This window comes from Rhinoderma darwinii, chromosome 11 (genome assembly GCF_050947455.1).
Source record: "Rhinoderma darwinii isolate aRhiDar2 chromosome 11, aRhiDar2.hap1, whole genome shotgun sequence".
Taxonomy (NCBI): domain Eukaryota; kingdom Metazoa; phylum Chordata; class Amphibia; order Anura; family Rhinodermatidae; genus Rhinoderma; species Rhinoderma darwinii.
The window spans coordinates 10,784,457-10,809,551 of record NC_134697.1 but is presented as its reverse complement, the minus strand read 5'-3'; the positions used below and the strand labels follow the sequence as shown (position 1 = coordinate 10,809,551).

The window sequence follows — 25,095 nt, the reverse complement described above, 5'->3', positions numbered from 1 at the left end:
GTTGTGGGAACATCTTTTGATGTTTACATCCAAATATAATCTACATATAATGCTTTACTTATGTTGTGAAGATCATATTTTATACTCTCATCCAGAGCTGCATTCAGAATTCTGCTGGCTTTTGCTTAGTACTGACCAGATGCCACCAGCTTGTTGTTGTTACAGATAAAGATTTGCAGATTTGTATTGAGTTTTTATTATTTTTTGCGGGTTATGTTTTTCCCCAATATTCTTAGTCCCTATTTATGACTTCCGTATACAGTGATAACAGTAGATTTTATAATATAATTAATTCAGAAATGTAGTAGCTGAAACATGGCCTACCTGTAGGGTCCAAAGCTCGCTAGATGAGCCCTATGGTCCCTAGATCGGCCCAAGGGTCCCTAGATTGCCCCCAGGCTCCCTAAATTTGCCCCAGGCTCCCTAGATAGGCTTCAGACTCCCTAATTCTGCCCCAGACTCCCTAGATAGACCCCAGGCTCCCTAGATTGGGCCCAGACTCCCTTGATCAGCCTCAGCCTCCCTAGATCGGCCCCAGGCTCTCTAGATCAGCCCCCGGCTCTCTAGATCAACCCCAGGCTCCCTAGATCAGCCCCAGGCTCCTTAGATCGGCCCCAGGCTCCCTAGATCAGCCCCCGGCTCTCTAGATCAGCCCCAGGCTCCCTAGATTGGCCTTCGGCTCCCTATATTGGCCCCCGGCTCCCTAGATCGGCCCCCGGCTCCCTAGATCGGCCCCCTGGCTCCCTAGATCGGCCCCCTGGCTCCCTACATCAGCCTCAGGCTCCCTAGATTGGCCCCAGGCTCCCAAAGATTGACTCTGCATGCATTGCTTTCGAGATAAGTGAGAGATTTAATCATATTTACCATGCATTATATGTGTCTCTAGGATTGTTGACCATCATTGTGAGAGCTGAAGCTGTGAACAGCAATGATCTATGTGAAGGAAAGAAGCCATATGTACCCCCGAGTGGAAATCTAGACATACTGCAAAGAGTACTTCTAGTCAAAGTAAGTTTTAAAGAACTATAATGGCACTACATAAACATATTTTCCCAATCATAGCATGTAACAATCGGATAGACGTAACATTTAATGACAGATTTCTGCTCTAAACTGTATTTGCTTGTTATTTATATGGCCTTTTATGCTTTTTTTTTTTCTTTCTTTCTAGCCTAGAGGCGTCAGGAAAGAGATTACTCAAAATGTCTACTTATGTCTGAATGGTAACACTTAAATACTTGTATATTGAAGTGGGGGTGCAAAGATGTCGCTTGTCTATTTAACCCATCATTTACTATAAAATCACTATACTTGTATGATCCCTATATATTTATGCAGCCCCCTTTTCGTTGGAGGAGGGGATGGAGTTTATTGTATATGACAAATGTTTTAAAAAATCAAGATTTCCAAGTACAGGACTTTTGTCAGATATGAAATGTTGAATCTAATGAATATATCTCTTGTTCTGTTTCTAGATTCCAGTCAAGGTATACAAACATATTTCACACTTGAGCTTCCAAATAACTGGGTGAACCAATCAGAGAGCGCGTATATTTCTGTGATGGGTAAGATTACATTTTTTAAATAGAGATCCAATAGATCAATTGCTGTGAACAAGATCAAATACATCATGTATAAAAGAGTAACTAAACTTTTAGAAAACTTCTGACATGTCATAGTGACATGTCAGAAGTTTTGATCGTTTGTGTTCCGAGTGCTGAGACCCCCACCGATCGTTATAACGAAGTGGCAGAAGCGCTCAGTGGAGGGCTGTGCAGCTTCATTTGTGATCAGCTTTTCTCTTAAAGCCGAGCAAGCAGTGTACGGACTCATAGACTTTCTATTGAGTCTGTACACTGCTTGCTTGGCTCTCTCCGAAGAAAGCCAATCAGAAACGAAACGGTGCATCGTTCACCGTAGCACTTCTACCGTTTTGTTTTAGAGATCGGTGGGGGTCTCAGGGCTCGGACCCCACCGATCAAAACTTCTGTCATGTCACTATGACTTGTCAGAAGTTTTTCGAAAGTTGTGGTGATTTATTAATACGGTCTTAAAGTTAGGATAAAATGACAGGTGGACAATACCCCGAATTTATCAATGTATGATAAAATTGGCGCATCCTGCTAGACATGTGAGACCCTTTTCCATTCTTTATACCACCGCAAAATTTACATAAATGTTTTGCACCATATTTTGTTGCGGAAGGTGCAAACACTTTATAAATTTGGCACACAGCATCTACGCCACTGTTTTTGAATGCCATAATTCTTGTGCATTTTTCTTAGTAAGCCTCCCAAATTTTGTTTTAGGTGACATTCTAGGTACGGCATTGCAAAATCTTGATCATCTCATCGCAATGCCGTATGGCTGCGGAGAGCAGAACATGCTGACCATGGCACCCATTGTATATGTGCTGGATTATCTGACAGCCTCGGTACAGTTGAGAGATGCACAAAAACAAACCGCCATAGGCTACCTGCAAAGTGGTGAGTCATAAATACTCTCACATATGGTGCTCCGTGGTGATGGAGCTTTTCTCTATGACAAAGATCTTCCAAGTAGATGATAAGCATCTACCAAGAATCTACTGTCTACCGGGTACTAGATTATTTTCTATAACTATCAATTAAAGATAATGTTTTGGAAGTCCTTCATTTGGTGCCATTTGTGCCTCGTAAAAGTTCTTGTTTCTCGTCCCACCAATTGTTGTTGTGAAATCTAAGCCACCACTAACTACTATTATAATGTCTCTCGTCACCAGGATATCAACGAGAGCTCTCCTACAAACGCACGGATGGGTCGTATAGTGCATTCGGAATGAGTGATGCGGAAGGAAGTACTTGGTGAATATTCCACCCCCCACTTGATTTTCTTTTTGTCTAGAAAAAAAGAAAAAAACAAGAAAAAATTAACGCAACCCCCCCAAAAAACAACAGGGGTTTATTGTAATCATATTTTTTTTAATATTCCGAAGTAAAGAACTGTTAGGGCTTATTCAGACTAACGAGTGTAAACTTGAACGTGAAAAAACCGCCATTTATTACTTCCCATTCGCTCCCATGCGGAACCCGTTTTCAACGGATTCCTCATAGACTTGAGTCTATTGAAGGATCCGTGAAAACTGACAAAAATAGGACATGTCCTATTTTTTCACGGACCCTTCACACGGTCCATTAAAGCAATGGCCACATGAACAGCCCCATTGAAATACAGGGGTCCGTGTGACAGTCGTTAAAAAAACGAAAAGGATATCTCCCTCTATGAGCCAGAACGGAGAGGCGCTCTCTAAAAGGGAATCCTATTCTAGAAGACTTGAGTCGTCTATGTAATAAACATTGAATGGCTGCCATGTAATCCTCCTTTTTAAACAATGCATGGAGAATGTATAGCCCGAGAAGACTTCCTCCGGCAAAATCCGTTGTTTCCTTGGGTGCCATGTGAACGCCGCGTCGATTTCGCTATGAGACGAGTTGTCTCTGATGTAAATTACATAAAATGTACAAAAAAAAGTCACAAACATGCCAGATATTGTGTGTCTAACCTGTAAATTGCAGCTGCATCCCCCTCCTTCCCCTCTTTTTTTTTTTTCTTCTTTTTACTTAAACGTTTTTGGTGGATTTAGCTCTACATATTTACAGAGAGAGAAAGCTGCCCTATATAAGATATTCACATGTACTATATATAACGATAGCTGCGCTTTAACACCTTCAAGGTTTAAAACAGCTGATGTTAGAAGGTGTTGGAGGGCTGTGAGTGGATGCTTTGTGATAAGAAGGAAAGTGACAACCACAAGTAGTTTTTCAATAGTTGTGACTTTTCCATCATTAACTAGAAGTTTGAAGTAGGGTGATAATCATTTCAGGTTTTTCAAAAATTATAAGGTTTCATAATTAACACTAAGTATCAGTAAAAGCGCTACATATTACAATGCGTCAAGCAAACCTGGAACAGTAAAGAATATTGTATGTTGTATCATACTCTCTCATTGTCCTATGATTTGACATTGTTTTTTTCTTTACCATACGGCTTTCCATCCTACTCATGGTACGGTCTATGTCCCCAGGCTCACTGCTTTTGTGATCAAGGTATTTTACCAGTGTAGGATTTACATATTTATTGATGATGATAACGTCCTGAGCCCAGCAGTGGCATGGCTTCGTCTGCAGCAGCAACCTGATGGTTCCTTCATCAATCGAGGAAAACTGTATCACACACTCATGAAGGTAACAGTGATGGAGATGTGCGCTTCTCATTATGTAGCTCAGAAATTCTTAAAATAAGATATAGTAACAATATAATACCAAGTGCACATGGAGTTGGACAATGCTGCTGTGTGGACTAATTTTCACCAATATCTCAACTGGCCACGTATTCTACCATTTCAGATGTACCTACAATTTTCAGGAAAATAACAACTGTAATACTTCATAATATAAACAAGAATTTAACCCCTTAGTGACCAGCCCATTTTAGGCCCAAATGACCAAGCTATTTTATTCGTTTTTCTATAGTCGCATTCAAAGAGCTATAACTTTTTTATTTTTTCGTCTACATAGCTGTATGAGGACTTGTTTTTTGCGGGATTAGTTGTGCTTTTTAATAGCACCATTTTTGGGTACATATAATTTTTATATTAACTTTTATTAACCTTTTTGGGGGGGATTATGAAAAAAAACCTGAAATTTCGCCATTGTTCTATGCGTTTTTAAATTGACGCCGTTCACTATGCGACGTAAATAACATGTTACCTTTATTCTATGGGTCGGTACCACATATGTAGAGGTTTTTTTATGTTTTACGACTTTTGCACAATAAAAACACTTTTGAACTAAAATTATTTGTTTTTGCATCGTCTCTTTCCAAGAGCCGTCATTTTTTTATTTTTCCATCAATGTAGTGATTTTTTGGGCTTGTTTTCTGCGGGACAAGACGTAGTTTTGAATGGTACTGTTTTGGGGTGTATGGCACTTATTAATTCATTTTTATTATGACTTTTTTGGGGGGGCAATGGAAAACAATTGCAATTTCGCCAAGTTTTTTTGCGTTTTTTTTTACGGTGTTCACTTTGCGGTTTAAATTACATATTAACTTTATTAATGGAGTCATTACGGTCGCGGCGATACCACATATGTGTACTTTTTTTTTTTTTTTTACACTTTTACTAAATAAAACCACTTTTTATGGAAAAAAATGTTTTTTTTTTTTTTTTTACTGTACTTTTTATTAATAATCTTTATTTCACTTTGATGACTTATTTTATTAGTCCCACTAGGGGACTTTACTGTGCGATATTCCGATCGCTGCTATAATATAACTTCGTATACCAGAGCATTATTGCCTGTCGGTGTAAATCTGACAGGCAATCTTTTATCAAGCCCCCGGCTGCCATGACAGCCCATCGGAGACCCGCGATTGCATTCGCGGGCCGCCGATGGGTGACAGAGGGAGCGCACTCCCTCTGTAAACAAAGTTAAATGCCGCGGTCGCTATTGACGGCGGCATTTAACGGGTTAAACGGCCGCGATCGCGGGCGTTGGAGCAGGAGCTCAGCTGTCATCAGACAGCAGAGCCCCGGCTCCTGCCTGCACGGGAGACCCGTGCAGGACTTAGACTAGGCTGACGTGAAAAGGCGTCAGCCTAGCCTAAAGCCCATTAGTGACTCACGTGAAAAGGCGTATTAGTGGTCACTAAGGGGTTAACTATTATAATATTCCTTCTAAAGAATATACTATTAATATAACAAAATTCCAAACGATAAAAATATATATTCTCTAATACTGTGCCCCTGGTATAAATATGTTTGCTATACGACTGACCCAAATGTAACTAAAATAATGCTCTGCCTTAATGGCAGAAACCTTACTATTATAATACTGCCCCCTATATACAGGAATATAACTACTATAATACTGCCCCCTACATACAAGAATATAACTACTATAATACTGCTCCTATATACAAGAATATAACTACTATAATACTGCCCCCTACATACAAGAATATAATTACTATAATACTGCCCCCTATGTACAAGAATATAACTACTATAATACTGCCACTATATACAAGAATATAACTACTATAATACTGCTCCTATATACTAGAGTATAACTACTATAATACTGCCCCTATATACAAGAATATAACTACTATAATACTGCCCCTATATACAAGAATATAACTACTATAATACTGCCCCTATATACAAGAATATAACTACTATAATACTGCCCCCTATATACAAAAATATAACTACTATAATACTGCTCCTATATACAAGAATATAACTAATAGAATATTGCCCCTATATACAAGAATATAACTACTATAATACTGCCCCTATATACAAGAATATAACTTCTAGAATATTGCCCTCTATATACAAGAATATAACTACTATAATACTGCCTCCTATATACAAGAATATAACTACTATAATACTGCTCCCTATATACAAGAATATAACTACTATAATACTGCTCCCTATATACAAGAATATAACTACTATAATACTGCTCCCTATATACAAGAATATAGTTACATAGTTACATAGTTAGTACGGCTGAAAAAAGACACATGTCCATCAAGTTCAACCAAGGGAAGGGAAAAGGGAAGGAAAAATTTCTACACATAGGAGCTAATATTTTTTTGTTCTAGGAAATTATCTAACCCTTTTTTAAAGCCATCTACTGTCCCTGCTGTGACCAGCTCCTGCGGTAGGCTATTCCATAAATTCACAGTTCTCACTGTAAAGAAGCCTTGTCGCCTCTGCAGCTTGAACCTTTTTTTCTCCAGACGGAGGGAGTGCCCCCTTGTTTTTTGAGGGGGTTTTACAAGGAACAGGATTTCACCATATTTTTTGTATGTGCCATTAATATATTTATATAAGTTAATCATGTCCCCCCTTAGTCTTCTTTTTTCAAGGCTAAATAGGTTTAATTCTTTCAATCTTTCCTCATAACTTAAATTCTCCATGCCCCTTATTAGCTTCGTTGCTCTTCTTTGTATTTTTTCCAACTCCAGGGCATCCTTTCTATGAACTGGAGCCCAGAACTGAACTGCATATTCTAGATGAGGCCTCACTAATGCTTTGTAAAGTGGCAATATTACATCTCTGTCCCGCGAGTCCATGCCTCTTTTAATACACGACAATATCTTGCTGGCCTTTGAAGCAGCTGATTGACACTGCATGCTGTTATTGAGTTTATGATTTACAAGTACACCCAGATCCTTCTCAACAAGTGAATCCGCCAGTGTAGCGCCCCCTAGGACATATGATGCATGCAGGTTGTTGGTACCAAGATGCATAACTTTACATTTATCTACATTAAACTTCATTTGCCAAGTGGACGCCCAAACACTTAGTTTGTTTAAATCTGCCTGTAATTCATGAACATCTTCCATAGTCTGAACTATATTACATAGCTTGGTGTCATCTGCAAAAATAGAAATAGTGCTATTAATCCCTTCCTCTATATCATTAATAAATAAGTTGAATAATAGTGGTCCCAGCACTGAACCCTGGGGTACACCACTTATAACCGGGGACCATTCAGAGAAGGAATCCTTGACCACAACCCTCTGGATACGGTCCTTGAGCCAATTCTCAATCCAATTACAAACTATATTTTCTAAACCTATAGTCCTTAATTTACCCATTAGGCGTCTATGGGGGACAGTGTCAAATGCCTTTGCAAAGTCCAAAAACACTAAATCCACAGCGGCCCCTCTGTCTAGACTTCTGCTCACCTCTTCATAAAAACAGATTAGGTTAGTTTGACAACTTCTGTCCTTAGTAAAACCGTGCTGGCTGTCACTTATAATGCTATTTATTGTCACATAATCCTGTATATAGTCCCTCAATAGCCCCTCAAACATTTTCCCCACAATTGATGTTAAGCTTACTGGTCTATAATTACCCGGGGAAGACCTAGAGCCCTTTTTGAAAATAGGCACCACATTTGCCCTGCGCCAGTCCCTAGGCACTATACCAGTCACTAGAGATTCTCTGAATATTATGAAAAGGGGGACAGAAATAACTGAACTAAGCTCTTTAAGAATTCTAGGGTGTAACCCATCTGGTCCCGGAGCCTTGTGCACATTTATTTTATTTAATTTAGCTTGGACCATATCTACATTCATCCAATTCAGTATATCAACTGATATATTAACAGCACTGGCACCGACTACATCAGCTGCTCTTTCTTCAGTTGTATATACAGAGCTAAAGAACCCATTTAGTAACTCTGCCTTCTCTTGATCCCCTGTGATCAACTCCCCATTACCATTATCTAGGGGTCCTACATGTTCAGACCTTGGCTTTTTTGCATTTATATGCTTGAAGAATTTTTTAGGATTTGTTTTACTATCCTTGGCCACCTGCCTTTCATTTTGTATTTTTGCTAATTTTATTACATTTTTACAGATTTTATTAAGCTCTTTATATTTTACAAAGGCTACAGCTGTACCCTCAGATTTGTATTTTTTAAATGCCCTTTTTTTGTCATGTATTGCCCCTTTCACAGAAGGTGTAAGCCATGTGGGGTTTAATTTGAGTCGTTTATACTTATTACCTGTAGCTATATAACTTCTATAACACTGCCCTCTATATACAAGAATATAACTACTATAATACTGCTCCTATATACAAGAATATAACTACTATAATACTGCTCCTATATACAAGAATATAACTACTATAATACTGCCCCCTATATACAAGAATATAACTACTTTAATACTGCCCCATATATAAGAATATAACTACTATAATACTGCCTCCTATATACAAGAATATAACTACTATAATACTGCTCCCTATATACAGGAATATAACTACTATAATACTGCTCCCTATATACAAGAATATAACTTCTATAACACTGCCCTCTATATACAAGAATATAACTACTATAATACTGCCCCCTATATACAAGAATATAACTACTTTAATACTGCCCCATATATAAGAATATAACTACTATAATACTGCCTCTATATACAAGAATAGAACTACTATAATACTGCCTCCTATATACAAGAATATAACTACTATAATACTGCTCCCATATACAAGAATATATCTACTATAATACTGCTCCTATATACAAGAATATAACTACTATAATACTGCTCCTATATACAAGAATATAACTACTATAATATTTCCCCTATATACAGGAATATAACTACTATAATACTGTCCCCTATATACAAGAATATAACTATTATATTACTGCCCTCTATATACAAGTATATAACTACTATAATACTGCCCCCTATATACAAGAATATAACTACTATAATACTGCCCCCTATATATAAGAATATAACTACTATAATACTGCTCCTATATACAAGAATATAACTACTATAATACTGCCCCTACATACAAGAATATAACTACTATAATTCTGCCTCCTATATACAAGAATATAACTACTATAATACTGCTCCCTATATACAAGAATATAACTACTATAATACTGCTCCCTATATACAAGAATATAACTTCTATAATACTGCCCTCTATATACAAGAATATAACTACTATAATACTGCCCCCTATATACAAGAATATAACTACTATAATACTGCCCCATATACAAGAATATAACTACTATAATACTGCCTCTATATACAAGAATAGAACTACTATAATACTGCCTCCTATATACAAGAATATAACTACTATAATACTGCTCCCATATACAAGAATATATCTACTATAATACTGCTCCTATATACAAGAATATAACTACTATAATACTGCTCCTATATACAAGAATATAACTACTATAATATTTCCCCTATATACAAGAATATAACTACTATAATACTGCCCCTATATACAAGAATATAACTATTATAATACTGCCCCCTATATACAAGAATATAACTACTATAATACTGCCCCCTATATACAAGAATATAACTACTATAATACTGCCCCCTATATATAAGAATATAACTACTATAATACTGCTCCTATATACAAGAATATAACTATTATAATATTGCCCCCTATATACAAGAATATAACTACTATAATACTGCCCCCTATATACAAGAATATAACGACTATAATACTGCCCCCTATATACAAGAATATAACTACTATAATAGTGATACTATATATAAGAATATAACTACTATAATACTGCCCCCTGTATACAAGAATATATCTACTATAATACTGCCCCTATATACAAGAATATAACTACTATAATACTGCCTCCTATATACAAGAATATAACTACTATAATACTGCCCCTATATACAAGAATTGAACTACTATAATACTGCCCCTATATACAAGAATTGAACTACTATAATACTGCCCCCATATATACAAGAATATAACTACTATAATACTGCCCCTATATACAAGAATATAACTACTATAATACTGCCCCTATATACAAGAATATAACTACCATAATACTGCCCCCTTTATACAAGAATATAACTACTATAATACTGCTCCCATATACAAGAATATAACTACTATAATACTACTCCTATATACAAGAATATAACTACTATAATACTGCCCCTTATATACAAGAATATAACTACTATAATACTGCCCCTATATACGAGAATATAACAACTATAATACTGCCTCCTATATACAAGAATATAACTACTATAATACTGCCCCTTATATACAAGAATATAACTACTATAATACTGCTCCTATATACAAGAATATAACTACTATAATATTTCCCCTATATACAAGAATATAACTACTATAATACTGCCCCCTATATACAAGAATATAACTATTATAATACTGCCCCCTATATACAAGAATATAACTACTATAATACTGCCCCCTATATACAAGAATATAACTACTATAATACTGCCCCCTATATATAAGAATATAACTACTATAATACTGCTCCTATATACAAGAATATAACTATTATAATATTGCCCCCTATATACAAGAATATAACTACTATAATACTGCCCCCTATATACAAGAATATAACGACTATAATACTGCCCCCTATATACAAGAATATAACTACTATAATAGTGATACTATATATAAGAATATAACTACTATAATACTGCCCCCTGTATACAAGAATATATCTACTATAATACTGCCCCTATATACAAGAATATAACTACTATAATACTGCCTCCTATATACAAGAATATAACTACTATAATACTGCCCCTATATACAAGAATTGAACTACTATAATACTGCCCCTATATACAAGAATTGAACTACTATAATACTGCCCCCATATATACAAGAATATAACTACTATAATACTGCCCCCTATATACAAGAATATAGCTACTATAATACTGCCCCCTATATACAAGAATATAACTACTATAATACTGCCCCTATATACAAGAATATAACTACCATAATACTGCCCCCTTTATACAAGAATATAACTACTATAATACTGCTCCCATATACAAGAATATAACTACTATAATACTGCTCCCATATACAAGAATATATCTACTATAATACTGCTCCCTATATACAGGAATATGCAGTTAGGTCCAGAATTATTTGGACAGTGACACAATCTTCATGATTCGGGTTTTGCTCTCACCACATTGGATTTGAAATGAAACAACTGAGATGAAATTGAAGTTTAGACTTTCAGGTTTAATTCAAGGGTTTGAACAAAAATATCCTGTGTGAAATGTTTAGGGATTGCAACCATTTGTCTACACAGCCGCCACATTTCAGGGGCTCAAAAGTAATTGGACAAATTAACATTAACATAAATAAAAAAATTTAGCCCGAGATCAGATTAATTATTCGGTTAATGACATATACATTGTTTTTTTCAGGGGGGTGTAGAAGATGACCTTTCGCTCTGCGCTTACATCACAGCTGCCCTTCTGGAAGGAGGGACCCTTGAGAATGTGAGTAAACTGCAGACGATAATTTGTGTTTGGGAAAGAATTGGTGAAGTTTTCATTCTGTTTAACAATATGGACGTCACTACAGAAATAGATTTAATAATATTGCCATGTAACATTTTTGCATTAATGATGATTGACATCTAATTGATTATTTATTCCTTTTATATGCATTGCTAAGGGGGCAAATGGACTATGGTTGTAGTCAACTCCTTTAAAATGAATTAAAGTATTTGCTTCCCCCCCCCCCAGAAATAGCGCCTCTCTGTCCATGTGCTGTGTCTGGCATTACAGCTCAACCCTATTCAAGTCAATGGGACTGGGGTACAATATCTGACACCGCTCGTAGACAAGGGGGTCACTGTTTCTGGAAAAAAAAGGCGGACCCTTTTCTCTAATCCAGTAAAACCCCTTTAAACTTATGTACTGAAATAGTCCAAAGTGCCACCTAGTGGTCAAAATATAAAGAAGTAGAATAGCTTTGTAAGATAATGAAAGATGTGGCAATATAGCCCACAGGAATGTCACGGAGAAGGATGAAAAGAAGCAGGAGTTAGAGCCAAACTTTCAAATTTTACTCTCACTTTAAAATATATACAAGTTCAACCGGCGCTGATGGCGCACACGGCCATAAACGATATTTACATTTCTTCCTACTCTGGGAGGCACAATATTAGTTGCAATATTTAAATTGATCTCACTGTTGAGAGGCACAGACTTAGTTCGGGTTCAGGCAGGCAAGATGGCCGGGTAATTCTGAAATGACTGGCAGACACGAGGCGAAGGTTAACACCCTTGAAACAAGGGCTATCTGATTTAGGCCTAGTAATCCTTATAGTGGTTATGCGGGAACCAAAAATGATTAGCAGTGTATTGACTGCAGTATGTGAGTACACACGCTAATATACATTACAGTCTCCCGTCCCGCTGTTTCTGAGATTTTCATTGATTTTTTTAGAGCGCTGGCGGGGTACCAGAAGTCTAGTTGCACAGTCTTTTATGATGACGATACGACTCTTCATCATGTGACCGCTGTACTTCATGTACTTGCTGTACTACTACTCCTGCATGTTCCATCACCCTGCTACAGAGCAGCCCAAAAATGGCATCCGGGCCGTACATCCCAGCACTCTTAATTTAGCATATAAACAAGCCAAGCATTTCACCTAGTAAAAATAGTCATAAACGCATCCGGATGAAATATTTACACAATGTCTTTGGTGGTGAGATTAACCACCCTCTTCTCCAATGCAGCATATTTTCTGCCATCTTTACCAGACAGCGGCTGGATTCCCCACTGTGCAAGTGCCCCCTAGTGGAGGGAATTTGAAGACAGCAGCACCAACACACATTTCAGTGGGACAGCAGCGCTTAAAGGCGCAGTACATAATATGAATAGGTACAAGGCTATAATGGCTCACCAAAGGCATATTAGACCATTGCTATTTCCCTCTTTTTTTTTGGGGGGGGGGATTCAGTCCCCATACGTTACAACTGTGCCAAGAGGTAGCAGAGCTAACAAGCAGCCAAGATGAAAAATAAATATTAACAATGGGTATTTGCTTACATATAAGTCTCGACCTGCACTTCCCCTTCAAAGGTTGGAAAATATTGAGTATTGTTTTTGCATTGTATGACATGGGTTATACAATAATATGGTATTTCCAAAATCTTCCAGGACCCTATGGTGGTACAGGCTCTCAACTTTTTGAGAAGCAAAGTCAGCGGGTCGACAAACACGTATACTTTGGCACTATTGGCGTACACTTTTGCCCTGGCCAATGACATGGTCACCAGGCAGGCACTTCTGGACAGACTGTTTCTACTCCCTGTGTCCTCAGGTAATATTATCAGGGTCTGTGGTAAAGTTAAGTTGTGTATGATGGCACGTGCAGCATGAATGGCACTACAGGGTGACCAACCAGATGAGTATGCTAAGGCCATCCATGCTGTGAGAAGGAAGAGATATTTATTCTTCCTCCCCAGGAACTGTTACGGTTTATGCATGTGTCGCAGTTATATTTAATTTTCTGCCGCGATTTGATCGAGATACGTGAATAGACCCTTAGTAGAAAAGAGAGCAGGAGATTGGTCCTCCAAAAACTGCTGCCAAATTACATGCATCAGTAATTCTGCGTCAGATTGTCACACCGTCACCGCTAGAAAGCAGTAAAAAATATGTGTATTTTGTTAGTTTTCACACATTGCTGTGTCGGTTTTAGGCTATGTTCACAAAAGCACACAGCGTATCCGCCCTGGGCGCCACAGGGAATTCCGACTGAAAGACCGCAACACATTGCAGTACTATTTATGTGTTTCTCCCCTTCCAAAGTTACTAAACATTTCAAGGGGGGGGGGGGGGGGCACACATTTTGTTCAGTTCTAGGTGTGCATGTACATGGGGGGGCCTTCTGGATTTTTGCAACACAGAGAGAAAAATGTGCGGATTTAAGGCCACAGTCGCAACAGATGTTACAAAAAAAATGTAAGGAGGGATCCTTCAGCTCACCATGGCAACATCAACGATTAATTTCCTTGTACCTGGAAGCTATCTTCTGTTTTTAGATTTGGAATAAAATTGAAACATTGTTTCATTTTAAACTTGAATGCGCTGGATCATCGCTTCTCCTTCTTTCCTGTCGCAACAGATGCTTTTGCAACATGTGAACATGACTTTGGGTAGTTCACATTGATGGGGAGGTTGTAGTCTGGTCATGTGGAGGATATATTAAATAATTTTGGAGGGAGTTTTATCAAAAGTCTTGTTTGATACATGGGAAAATTTGTCAAAATTGTGCTTGTGGCGTGACAAATTTGAAGACACTCAGTAGACACATGACCGGCGTACATATACATCAATATTTTGCACCAAAAATGTATACACGTCTTTTATATATTTGCTGCAGTGTTGAACTCCTCTTTGCCGTAAGAAGTTTTCTAGGCACTTCACAACAGTATCGAAAGCAGTTGTAAAAAGTTACAAATTTCCGCACAATTTCTGATGTAATTCTGGGGCAGTTTGCTTAGTTAATTTTCACCATTGCCCCAGTGGATCAATAAAATGGTTACTTCAAGATGTCACATGCTTTCTGTAGCTCTGACATCCACTTTAATTTTCTCGGACTCAGGAGGTGAACTGAATTGGACGTACACTCTTCCGTCTTCAGGAGGATCAGAATCGGCCAGCGTTGAGTTATCTTCGTATGTTCTGCTGGCGTTAATTACAGCCCCCGTGGTGCCGGCAAATGATATTCTAAAAGCCTTCCAAATTGTCAGCTGGTTGACCAAACAGCAAAATTCCTATGGCGGTTTTTCCTCCACGCAGGTAACGCACCGGTAATGTTGATGGCTGTTGCGTCTTTCGCACATTTATACGATTAATTTTTGCATCTCTATCTGCCTCACGCAGGATACAGTCGTAGCTATTCAAGCACTGGCGAAGTACACACAGCTAACGTTCAATTCTAAAGGAATCTTGTTCATTACGGTTTCTAACAATAATGTGATTGTGAAGGAGTTCAAGGTGGATGAAAGTAATCGTATTCTCCTCCAGAAGGAGCCTCTGCCATACATTCCTGGGACATACCTTGTGACTGTTAAAGGAGATGGCTGCGTGTTTATTCAGGTGATTCCCTACAGGACAGCACTAAGAAAGAAAATACGGCTTATAAAATAGGTGTATTGCAGTGTAGTATACACCATATAACCCAATAAGGTGCCTACCTGTTGGGGAATGAGGATCACCCTGCATAAGATTGCCAGGCTATACACCATCGCCACCTCTATTCTTGTAATCGGTGAGGATCTGAGTGCTCAGACCTGTCACAGATGAAAAAAATAGAATGCGGCATACAAGATGTTTTACCATCTTGGACATTTATGGCATATCCACAGGATAAATGTCCGATAGATGCGGATCCCACAGTCAACGTTAAATAAGGAATAAGAACTTTCATGGGAGTCCTTTTTTAATTAGACAGGAAATTATTTTATTTTCCTAATTTTATATATATGGGTCTCTTATTACTTTATGAGGTTTTTTTAGGAAGTGATTACATTTACAATAATGGTGGATTAAAAGACCACCAAAGTTAAAAAAAGAAAAGAAACCAAGACTAGCAAAACACAAAAAGGAGCATTGTATTAAAAACAAGCAAATTTTAATGTCTGCAGCGGCACACTAGCACAGTGGTTGAGCAGAGCTCTTTTTGAGTTCATGAATGGCAGTTCATGTTATATGTCACATCTGCACTATTTGGTAGATATTTACTTATTTCTCGTGGTTTTACACTTTCTATTTTCTATTTCAACTTTATTTTAATTTTGTGATTAATTATTTAACCTCAGACTCTTCTTTTTAACAGACCGTCCTAAAATACAACGTGGTGCCAGTGCCAATACAGTCAGCCTTTAGTATTTCTGCCAAATTTGAGAATTGTAAAAATATTAAAGAAATAATGATTCTTTACATAACAGTCAGGTAATATTAGAAAGATTTCATTTTTAATTTATTCCCCTCAATTACAAATCAACAAAATCAAATGATATATTAAAGGCTATGGACCCCTTTAATTCAGTTTACAACCTGCTTCTACCTTCCGTCCAGGATGCTGCTGCCTTCACTCGCTCTTAAGCACCAGCACAGCTTCATCCCTTTACTGCTTCCTGTCTACACGTATGTCATGTATGATTCCCCCCTGTGCTTTCCCCGCTATCTACACTCTGATATATTACAGCCGGTGAGATCTGGCTTCCGTGAGAAAAGGGAGGGAGAGAACAGAGGGAGCAGATCAGTCGACCACCCGGCAGGAGCAGTGATCTGTTGGATATATGTCAGAATTTTTAAGAAAGACTGTTTAGTAAGCTGCTTAATTTTGCATTTAAAGAGGCTCTGTCACCACATTATAAGTGCCCTATCGCCTACATAATCTGATCGGCGCTGTAATGTAGATAGCAGTGGTTTTTATTTTGAAAACCAATCATTTTTTAGCAAGTTATGAGCAATTTTAGATTTATGCTAATTAGTTTGCTGACCAATCAGTGACTAATCAGCGTCATACACTTCCCTCCATTCATGTCCATTTGTACTCAGCACAGCGGGATCGCGCTGTGCTGTCACATACACCCACATTAACTTTACTGAAGTGTCTTGAGAGTGAATAAACATCACCTCCAGCCAGGACGCGATGTCTATGCACACTCCCGACACTTCGATAAAGTTTGTGTGGGACTTAATCACAGTACAGCGTGATTTCGCGAGATCACGCTGTAAATGAATACACAGCGAGATCGCGCTGTGCTGTGTGAGTAAGGCTGGATTCACGCGAGCACATTACGTCCGTAATGGACGGACGTACTTCGGCCGCAAGTCCCAGACCGAACACACTGCAGGGAGCCGGGTTCCTAGCCTCATAGTTATGTACGACGCTAGGAGCCCCTGCCTCACTGCCAGACAACTGTCCCGTACTGTAATTATGTTTTCAGTACGGGACAGTAGTTCCACGGAGCGGCAGGGACTCCTGGCATCGTACATAACTATGATGCTAGGAGCCCGGCTCCCTGCACTGTGTTCGGTCCGGGACTTGCGGCCGAAATACGTCCATCCATTACGGACGTAATGTGCTCGTGTGAATCCAGCCTAAGTCCCACAAAAATTTTACAGAAGTGTCGGGATTGTGAATAGACATCGCATCCTGGCTGGAGGTGATGTTTATTCACTCTCAATACACTCGCGAGATCACGCTGTGCTGAGTACAAATGGACATGAATGCAGAGAAGTGTATAACGCTGATTGGTCATTGATTGGCCACTGATTGGTCATTGATTGGTCAGTGTCATACACTTCTCTTTACAACGCCCACTTGGTCAAAATAAAAACCCCTGTTATGTACATTACAGTACCGATCAGATTATGTAGGCGATAGGGCACTTATAATCTGGTGACAGAGACTCTTTAAATATAAAAAAAGAATTCAATGCAAAAGGAGTCCACAGCCTTTTAAAATAGCATCTATCTATCTATCTATCTATCTATCTATCTATCTATCTATCTATCTATCTATCTATCTATCTATCTAACATTCATCATGAAATTTGATCATGTTACTTTGATTAACACTAAGGTCTCTAAATTGCTTAAATCTTTTCACTAGATATTTTGGTAATAATCCCTTCTCCATTTCTTTTGCCGCAGATACATTGGAAAAAGAAATGTTACTAATATGGTTATTATTGAAGTGGAATTTCTCTCTGGATTCCAGTTATCCGATCAGACAGGCGCACTGGTAATAAATACAATGTGTGATTATCACTTGCTAAGGACTCTGGACCATGTGCTAAAGTGATGGGTTCTACATTTGTAACTTAAAATGCCTCTGCTATCCATTTATTTTTACACTATAGGACTAAAAGTATGTGAACCCCTGAACACCACACCTTTATGTGTTGTTGGACATCCAATTCTAAAACCATGGAGTTTGGCTCCCCTAGAAAAGCTTTTATTTTTTTATATTTTATTAGAAATTTTGTATTGCGGCCCATAGCTTAGAATTCTATAACTCTCCTCTCAGTATCAAACATATACTTAGGCCTCGTTCACACGACCGTGCTTTTTCGGCCGCAATTTGGCCCTGTTCACACAGTGTTTTTTTAGACACTTTTTTTGCCGCGGAAACCTCATAAAAAAACGCGTAAAAAAACAGTCGAAATTGGCTTCCATTGATTTCAATGGGAGGTGGAGGCGGTTTCTTCCCACGAGCAGAAAAAACGTCTGTGGGAAAAAAAAGCGACATGCCCTATCTTGAGGTGTTTTCTGCCTCAAAAACCCTTGAAATCAATGGAAGACGGCGTTTGACGCATTTTTTTGATGCGTTTTATGGCAAAAAAGTTTTTTCCTTTGCCTGTTGGAGAAGGAGGTAAAAAAAGGCGTCAAAAAGGGCCTTTAACCGCATTTTTGCGGATAAACTACAGACACATTAATTTCTATGGCATGGCCCATGCACACGATTGTGGTTTACACGGATCCGTTCGGGGGCCACAAATTTAGAACCGCAAAAACTCAGGACAAGTAATTTTAGGGTCCAGATTTGCGGTTTCACCAATACCGGTGAATTGTTGTGAATCCGTGCCTCCTGATGACACACGGATGGACAATAGAGAATTTTTGAGGTCCGATGGACCGCAACGGTCCCGTGGTTTTGCAGACCGCAAAACCAATGCGGTTGCGTGCATGAGACCTTACAGTTGCATCTTTTGTTACATACTACAAAGTAAGCCTTAGGGAAGTAACGTCCGTCTTACAACTTGGTCCTTCCTCCCTCTTTTTCCCTGTTCCCCCTTAACAAGAACACACCAAGTTATGCCCTAAACAATTGTTCCGATTCATTTGTCACATATGGGCAGCATAGAGGAGTGCCCCAATTCTTCCTAAAATTTGTACAAGATCTATATTTATATTTCGTATTATCTCTCTGAAATCTTGTCAATAAAGTCCTGGACCTCCCCCTGATTTTGCCGCGAGGCCGGTCAATCCCATAAGCCATGTCAAAGACCCCCTCACTTTTGGTCGCATTTCAGGCATTAACCCTTTCAGGATGCAGCGATTTTCTTTATTTTTTTATTAATTTTTTTTCTCCCCACCTTTTAAAAGCCATAACTTTTATTTTTTCGTTGATATAGCCACGTGAGGGTTTGTTTCCTGTGGCACAAGTTGTAGTTTTTTTACGGCACAGTTTTTTATACCATATAATGTATTGGGAAACTGGAAAAAAAAATTGTTGTGGGGTTGAATAGGAAAAAAAACAGCGATTCCTCAATCGTTTGAGGGGTTTCGGTTCTATGGCTTTCACCGTGCAGTAAAAAGGTTAACTTTATTCTACCTGTCAATACAATTTCGGCGATACCAAATTGATATAGTTTTTTTTCATGTTTTACTACTTTTACAAGGAAGAGACTAATTGTTAAAAATAATATTTGGCTTTTGGCGTCATATTCTGAAAGCCAGAACTTTTTTATTTTTCCGTTGATTGAGCGGTATGAGGGCTTATCTCTTTCAGGGGAGCTGTAGTTTATGCTGGTGCCATTTTGGGCTACAAGAGACTTTTTGATCACTTTTTATTTAATTTTTTGTGGGATATGAAGTGACTAAAAAAAACATCGATTCTAGCGTTTATTTTTATGGCGTTCACCGTGTGAGTTAAATACTGGTATATTGTTAGAGTTTGGACTTTTATGGACGCAGTGATACCAATTTTGTATGTTTTTTTTAAAAAATTTTACATTACTTCAGAGGAAAAATGGGAAAAGGTTTTTTTTTTGTAACTTTTATTTTTGACACTACTAAAAACTTTATTTAACTTTTTTTTTTACCCATTTCATTAGTCCCTCTAGGGGTCTTGAACTAGCGATCGTTAGATTGCTGGTGCAATACACTGCAATACTAATATATTGCAGTATATTGTCATTTTTACAGGCTCCTGTTAAGCCCTGCCAGGCATGAAGAAAGGCAGCCCTGGGGGCCTTCATTAGGCCCCTGGGCTGCTATGACAACCATTGGCGCCCCCGATCGCATTGTGGGGGGGGGAGTCGATGAGCTGTCATAGAAGGCGCCCCTCTCGTGTTTGATCACAGCATCTAAGGGGTTAAATGGCCAGGAACAGCGCAATTGCTGTTCCTGCCCGTTAGTCTCGGGTGTCAGCTGTAAAACACAGCTGACACCCGCCCGCTCCAAGCATCACCGCCCCACACCACAATGCAATAGTACGTCGTGGACGTGGTGTGTAAAGAGGTTAAGCAATTCAATGCGTATCTCCTGACGTAGCTGGTACGTCAAAGGACTTGTAGGTCCTAAAGACAATCTACCATATTGTCTTCTTCCATAATTCTGTCTTCACTACTTTGGATGGGATTTTCTAACCCTTTTAATATCCCTTTGTCCACTTCCTCTACTGAACAATCAGGGGTTATCTCTTAATGTCTTGTCGTAGGGTTTACGGTGCAGGGTTTACTTCTTAATTCACCGTGTCTATTCTCAAATGCGACCAATTGACAATTACAATTTTTGGCATATTTTGTGCCATTGCAGGACGTTCACCAACCCTTAAGAATTTGGAAACCAAAATATTTAACATAAATGTCTAATAATTCTCCAGGTATAGAGACTTATACTTGTTTTAATATCCCAAGATTTTTTGGAGTGTGTATGTGAGAATTTCTTTCCATTCAGCCAAAGAACATTTGTGAAGTCAGACATTGATGTTGGGGGAGAAAGTCTGGCATTGCGCATGGTGATCTTAGACTTCTGTGCAGCGACTATGAAAACACATTTCATGAAGCTCTGGACGCACAGTTCTGGTGCTGATGTCACTTCCAGAGGCAGAGTGGATCTCTGTAGTGAGTGATTTAACAGGGCATAGGTGATTATTACACACCATGAACTACAGCAATCGTCTGCTTTGTGGCTGAGCTGTTATTCCTAGATGCTTCCACTTCACAATTAAAGCACTAACAGCACTGATCAAGAGAGATCTAGCAGATAATAATAACACTTACAGGTGACTGGGGCCGATCTAGCCAATAATAATAACACTTACTGGTGACTGGGATAGAGCTATCGGATAACAATAGCACTTACAAGAGCCTGAGGCAAATTCAGAAGATAATAATAGCACTTACAGATGACAAGGGCACATCTAGCAGATAATAATAACACTTACAGGTGACCAGGGCAGACCTAGCAGATAATTACACTTACAGGTGACCGGGGCAGATCTAGCAGATATTAATAACACAGGTGACTGGTGCAGATCTAGCAGATAATAATAGCACTTACAGATGACCGGGGCACATCCAGCTGATAATAATAACACTTACAGGGGACCAGGGCAGACCTAGCAGATAATAACACTTACAGGTGACCGGGGCAGATCTAGCAGATAATAATAAAACAGGTGACTGGGGCAGATCTAGCAGATAATAATAGCACTTACAGGGGACCGGGGCAGATCCAGCAGATAATAATAACACTTAAAGGTGACCGGGGCAGATCTAGCAGATAATAATAACACTTACAGGTAACCGGGGCAGAGCTAGCAGATCAAAAATTTCACAAACTGAATTGCGGCAAAAGTGGCTTCTTATGACAGTGACTCATGTAAAGTCACAGAGCTCTACAGTATGACCCATACTACTACCAATATTTGTCTATGGAGATTACATGACTTTGGGGTTGATTTTATGCTCTTGTTTGCAATAGGTGTGACTGATGCTCCTGAACTCAATAACCAGGAGGGGCGTCCACATACTTTTCGTCATATAGTTGGGCTTATGATACATTCTTTAGAAGGTTATTAGCTGACCTGTCATGACGACAGATTTTTTAATAAAACTTTTATACCCATATAAATCCCCAAATTCTGGCAATCCAGCACCCATCATGTTCTGCTGAATAGAGCTTTCACAATGGTCACCTACCTCTTTAGATGTTGCAAACTACAACTCCCAGCATGCTCTGACAGGAACTGGAGACCCGGTAGTTGGAGACACCTGGTATAAAGAATAAGAAGCAACCAAAATACCTAAAATAATACATTTCAATCTTCATTGTTTTTACAGCTGCAGAAAATGCCTTTCGTCAAGAAAGTGAACATCAAGACGGATTCTCTTACTATTTATCTAGACGAGGTGAGCGGGAACCTCATGTCTTGTGGGAACTGATTTAATAGCAAAATAAAATGATTTATTTAGTTGTGTTGGTTTTCCAGGAAATAGAGTACATGGCCTGTTACAGAATACTAAGGCCCCGTTCACACAGAGTTTTTTGCAGGCATAAAAAATCTGCCTCAGAATTCCTTCAGGAATTTTGAGGCAGATTTTGACCTGCCTTCACTATTTTGCCGGGGTTTTAGCTGTGTTTTTCACAGCGTTTTTCGGCCATAGCCATTGAAGTTAATGCAAGGACTGCGGGCAAAAAACTGCTGCGACAAACACTCGGAAATGAGCGCTGCAGGTTTTTCCTGCCTACCATTGATTTTAATAGGAGGTCAGAGGTGGACCGACGGCAAAAAAGGACATGCCGCTTGTTTTGTTTTTTTAACGAGCGGCTAAAATCTACCTCTGCACCCCTTATAGTTATGCCCCTGAGGGCGACTAAAACCAACAGAAATGGCTTTTAAAATTGTTCTGACCTTGTAAAAGAATAGAGACAATTGGTAAGCCACATAGTGAGAGGAGAATAAGCAGGGTCTACATCTGCACAGAGTATTTCAGGAGAGTAGTGTGCTGGCCTTGGGCTAGGCCACAGACAGAGTAAAATAGTGGAAGGAGCAGGATCTAAAGGTGCCGATACACGCTAGATGGCTGTTGGCCAAACCTATAGTTCAATGGGGTGAGCGATAAGCCGCCGCCAGACCCCTCTAGGCAGTGGCTTATCTTCTGCGATAACAAAGAATCGGACATTTTGAAATCCATTTTGGATTTCAACAGACCTGATCTTTCTTTCCCCCAATATCTGCTATCGTGGGAGGGTTGGGAGTCGCCCATACACATTAGATAACAGACAAATTAGCCAAAATCACCAGGTTTGGCCGTCATATTCTCATGTTTATGGCCATTCGAGTATTTCAGGAGAGGAGTATGATTGAATGGGGCTGAGCTGAAGTTCTAGTACATGCTGGTGGTCAGAGGCCGAAGACAGAGTTGGGCACCTGTACATAAAAGGTATGTGGGCCCCTTACTCTGCAACAGGTCTTCGGTGAGATTGAGTTGTTTTTTTAGACTATTTCCCTTATAGCTAGTTTTCTTGGTGCCCTCAGCAGGGGTTGTCCAGAAGTTTGTCACGATACCTTCTCATTCTTTATGAACTGATTATTACATTGTATTGATTCTCTTCATCCTACTTCAGCTGGATCATACACCAAAAGAATACGTCATTCAATTAAAGCAAGAGACTGAGGTCCATGACCTAAAACCAGCGAATATAAAAGTATACGACTATTATCAGACAGGTAAGAAGGAGACCTGAACACGCATCATGAGGTTAATGTGACAACTGGAAATCCCATGAGCCAGATATCTATCAATTCACGTCTTGTAGACCTCACATTACCCCCTTTTAGTGTATTTTTAAGGCTGAGATAGTTCGAGTTGCCGAGCAACCACTCCGTTTCCTGTCTGGGTGACCACATTTGATGACCTGTACTTGTTACCTGTGGTCACAGGAAATTCTATTTATTGCATAGGAGACTCCCCCGTACACATATTGCTTAGGTTTTTCACACTCGGGCAACTGGAAGCATTACAAAAGACATCACAAGAAATCGTGCAGCTTTAGGAAAAAAGAAAACAAACAAGACAAGGGGGAAAAGGTGAAGGAATAAGTTCAAAAAATGTCGAAAGATCTAAACGCAATTTTAGGTGCAACTGTACCTATTAAATGGACCCATTAGGGTTCTGTTTCTTAGCAGGAAGGATTGTCATGTGGCCGAGAGGGTCTTTGGGAAAACAGAATATGTAACTAGCTAAATTCCATACTCCCAAAGACCTTGGTCCCTAAAAGTGAAGCTGTATAATATTGTGCTGCTATTATATTTATATTTGTGTGTATTTTGTTCACTGTTTGAGTTTTTTCTTTTCTTTCTACTACAGAGGAAAATGGTGCAACTACATATAATGTCTGCTAGTAAGAATCTACAAAACTTCACTCCATGGATTTTATAGGACACTATTGCAGTGACTGGGAACGCCTGCATCATGACTAGGACTGTAGCGGTGATTCAAACCTCAATCCATGAGCTTAATATTTGTACCAGGACTAATGACTAATGTGAGGGACCTCATTGTCATAGTATTGAATTAAAACTGCATTTTTACTGGAAATCCAGAAGTTGATAATTCATAGTTAATGACTAATCTAGAGTCTAGAATCTGCATTAAGTATCCTATCTGCGTACCAAAGACCTCTTTTTTCTTTGTGTGTCCATATACCAACACTTCCTTGACTCTGGCAGGATAGTATTATCCTAGGGATACTGGGCAATCCAAGTGCAGTTGTCAAAACCATAACAATCATGGACAGGCTGTCTTGGGGATTGCCCAAGAAAGGCACAGCAAGCGTTATCTCCGCCTCACAGGAAAAGTTAAAGGGGTTGATCAGTTTAGGAAAGCCATTTTCATATACCCTATTTG

At 38.9% G+C, this 25,095-nt stretch overlaps 1 protein-coding gene across 1 annotated transcript in view; it reads left to right on the top strand.

Annotated features, from left to right (window-relative positions):
• Positions 1-24,887, top strand: part of LOC142663865 (alpha-2-macroglobulin-like protein 1) — a 61,869-nt gene extending 36,982 nt beyond the window's left edge. Inside the window, exons 18-32 of the mRNA XM_075842697.1 lie at positions 887-1,008; positions 1,172-1,223; positions 1,476-1,565; positions 2,310-2,486; positions 2,762-2,843; positions 4,064-4,223; positions 11,842-11,916; positions 13,592-13,754; positions 15,042-15,238; positions 15,323-15,538; positions 16,278-16,393; positions 18,107-18,197; positions 22,525-22,593; positions 23,813-23,915; positions 24,556-24,887. Coding sequence (XP_075698812.1) covers positions 887-1,008; positions 1,172-1,223; positions 1,476-1,565; positions 2,310-2,486; positions 2,762-2,843; positions 4,064-4,223; positions 11,842-11,916; positions 13,592-13,754; positions 15,042-15,238; positions 15,323-15,538; positions 16,278-16,393; positions 18,107-18,197; positions 22,525-22,593; positions 23,813-23,915; positions 24,556-24,590 — 1,748 coding nt within the window. The 3' untranslated portion in view covers positions 24,591-24,887. The remainder of the gene's footprint in view (positions 1-886; positions 1,009-1,171; positions 1,224-1,475; positions 1,566-2,309; positions 2,487-2,761; positions 2,844-4,063; positions 4,224-11,841; positions 11,917-13,591; positions 13,755-15,041; positions 15,239-15,322; positions 15,539-16,277; positions 16,394-18,106; positions 18,198-22,524; positions 22,594-23,812; positions 23,916-24,555) is intronic.
• The last annotated feature ends 208 nt before the right edge of the window (positions 24,888-25,095 follow it).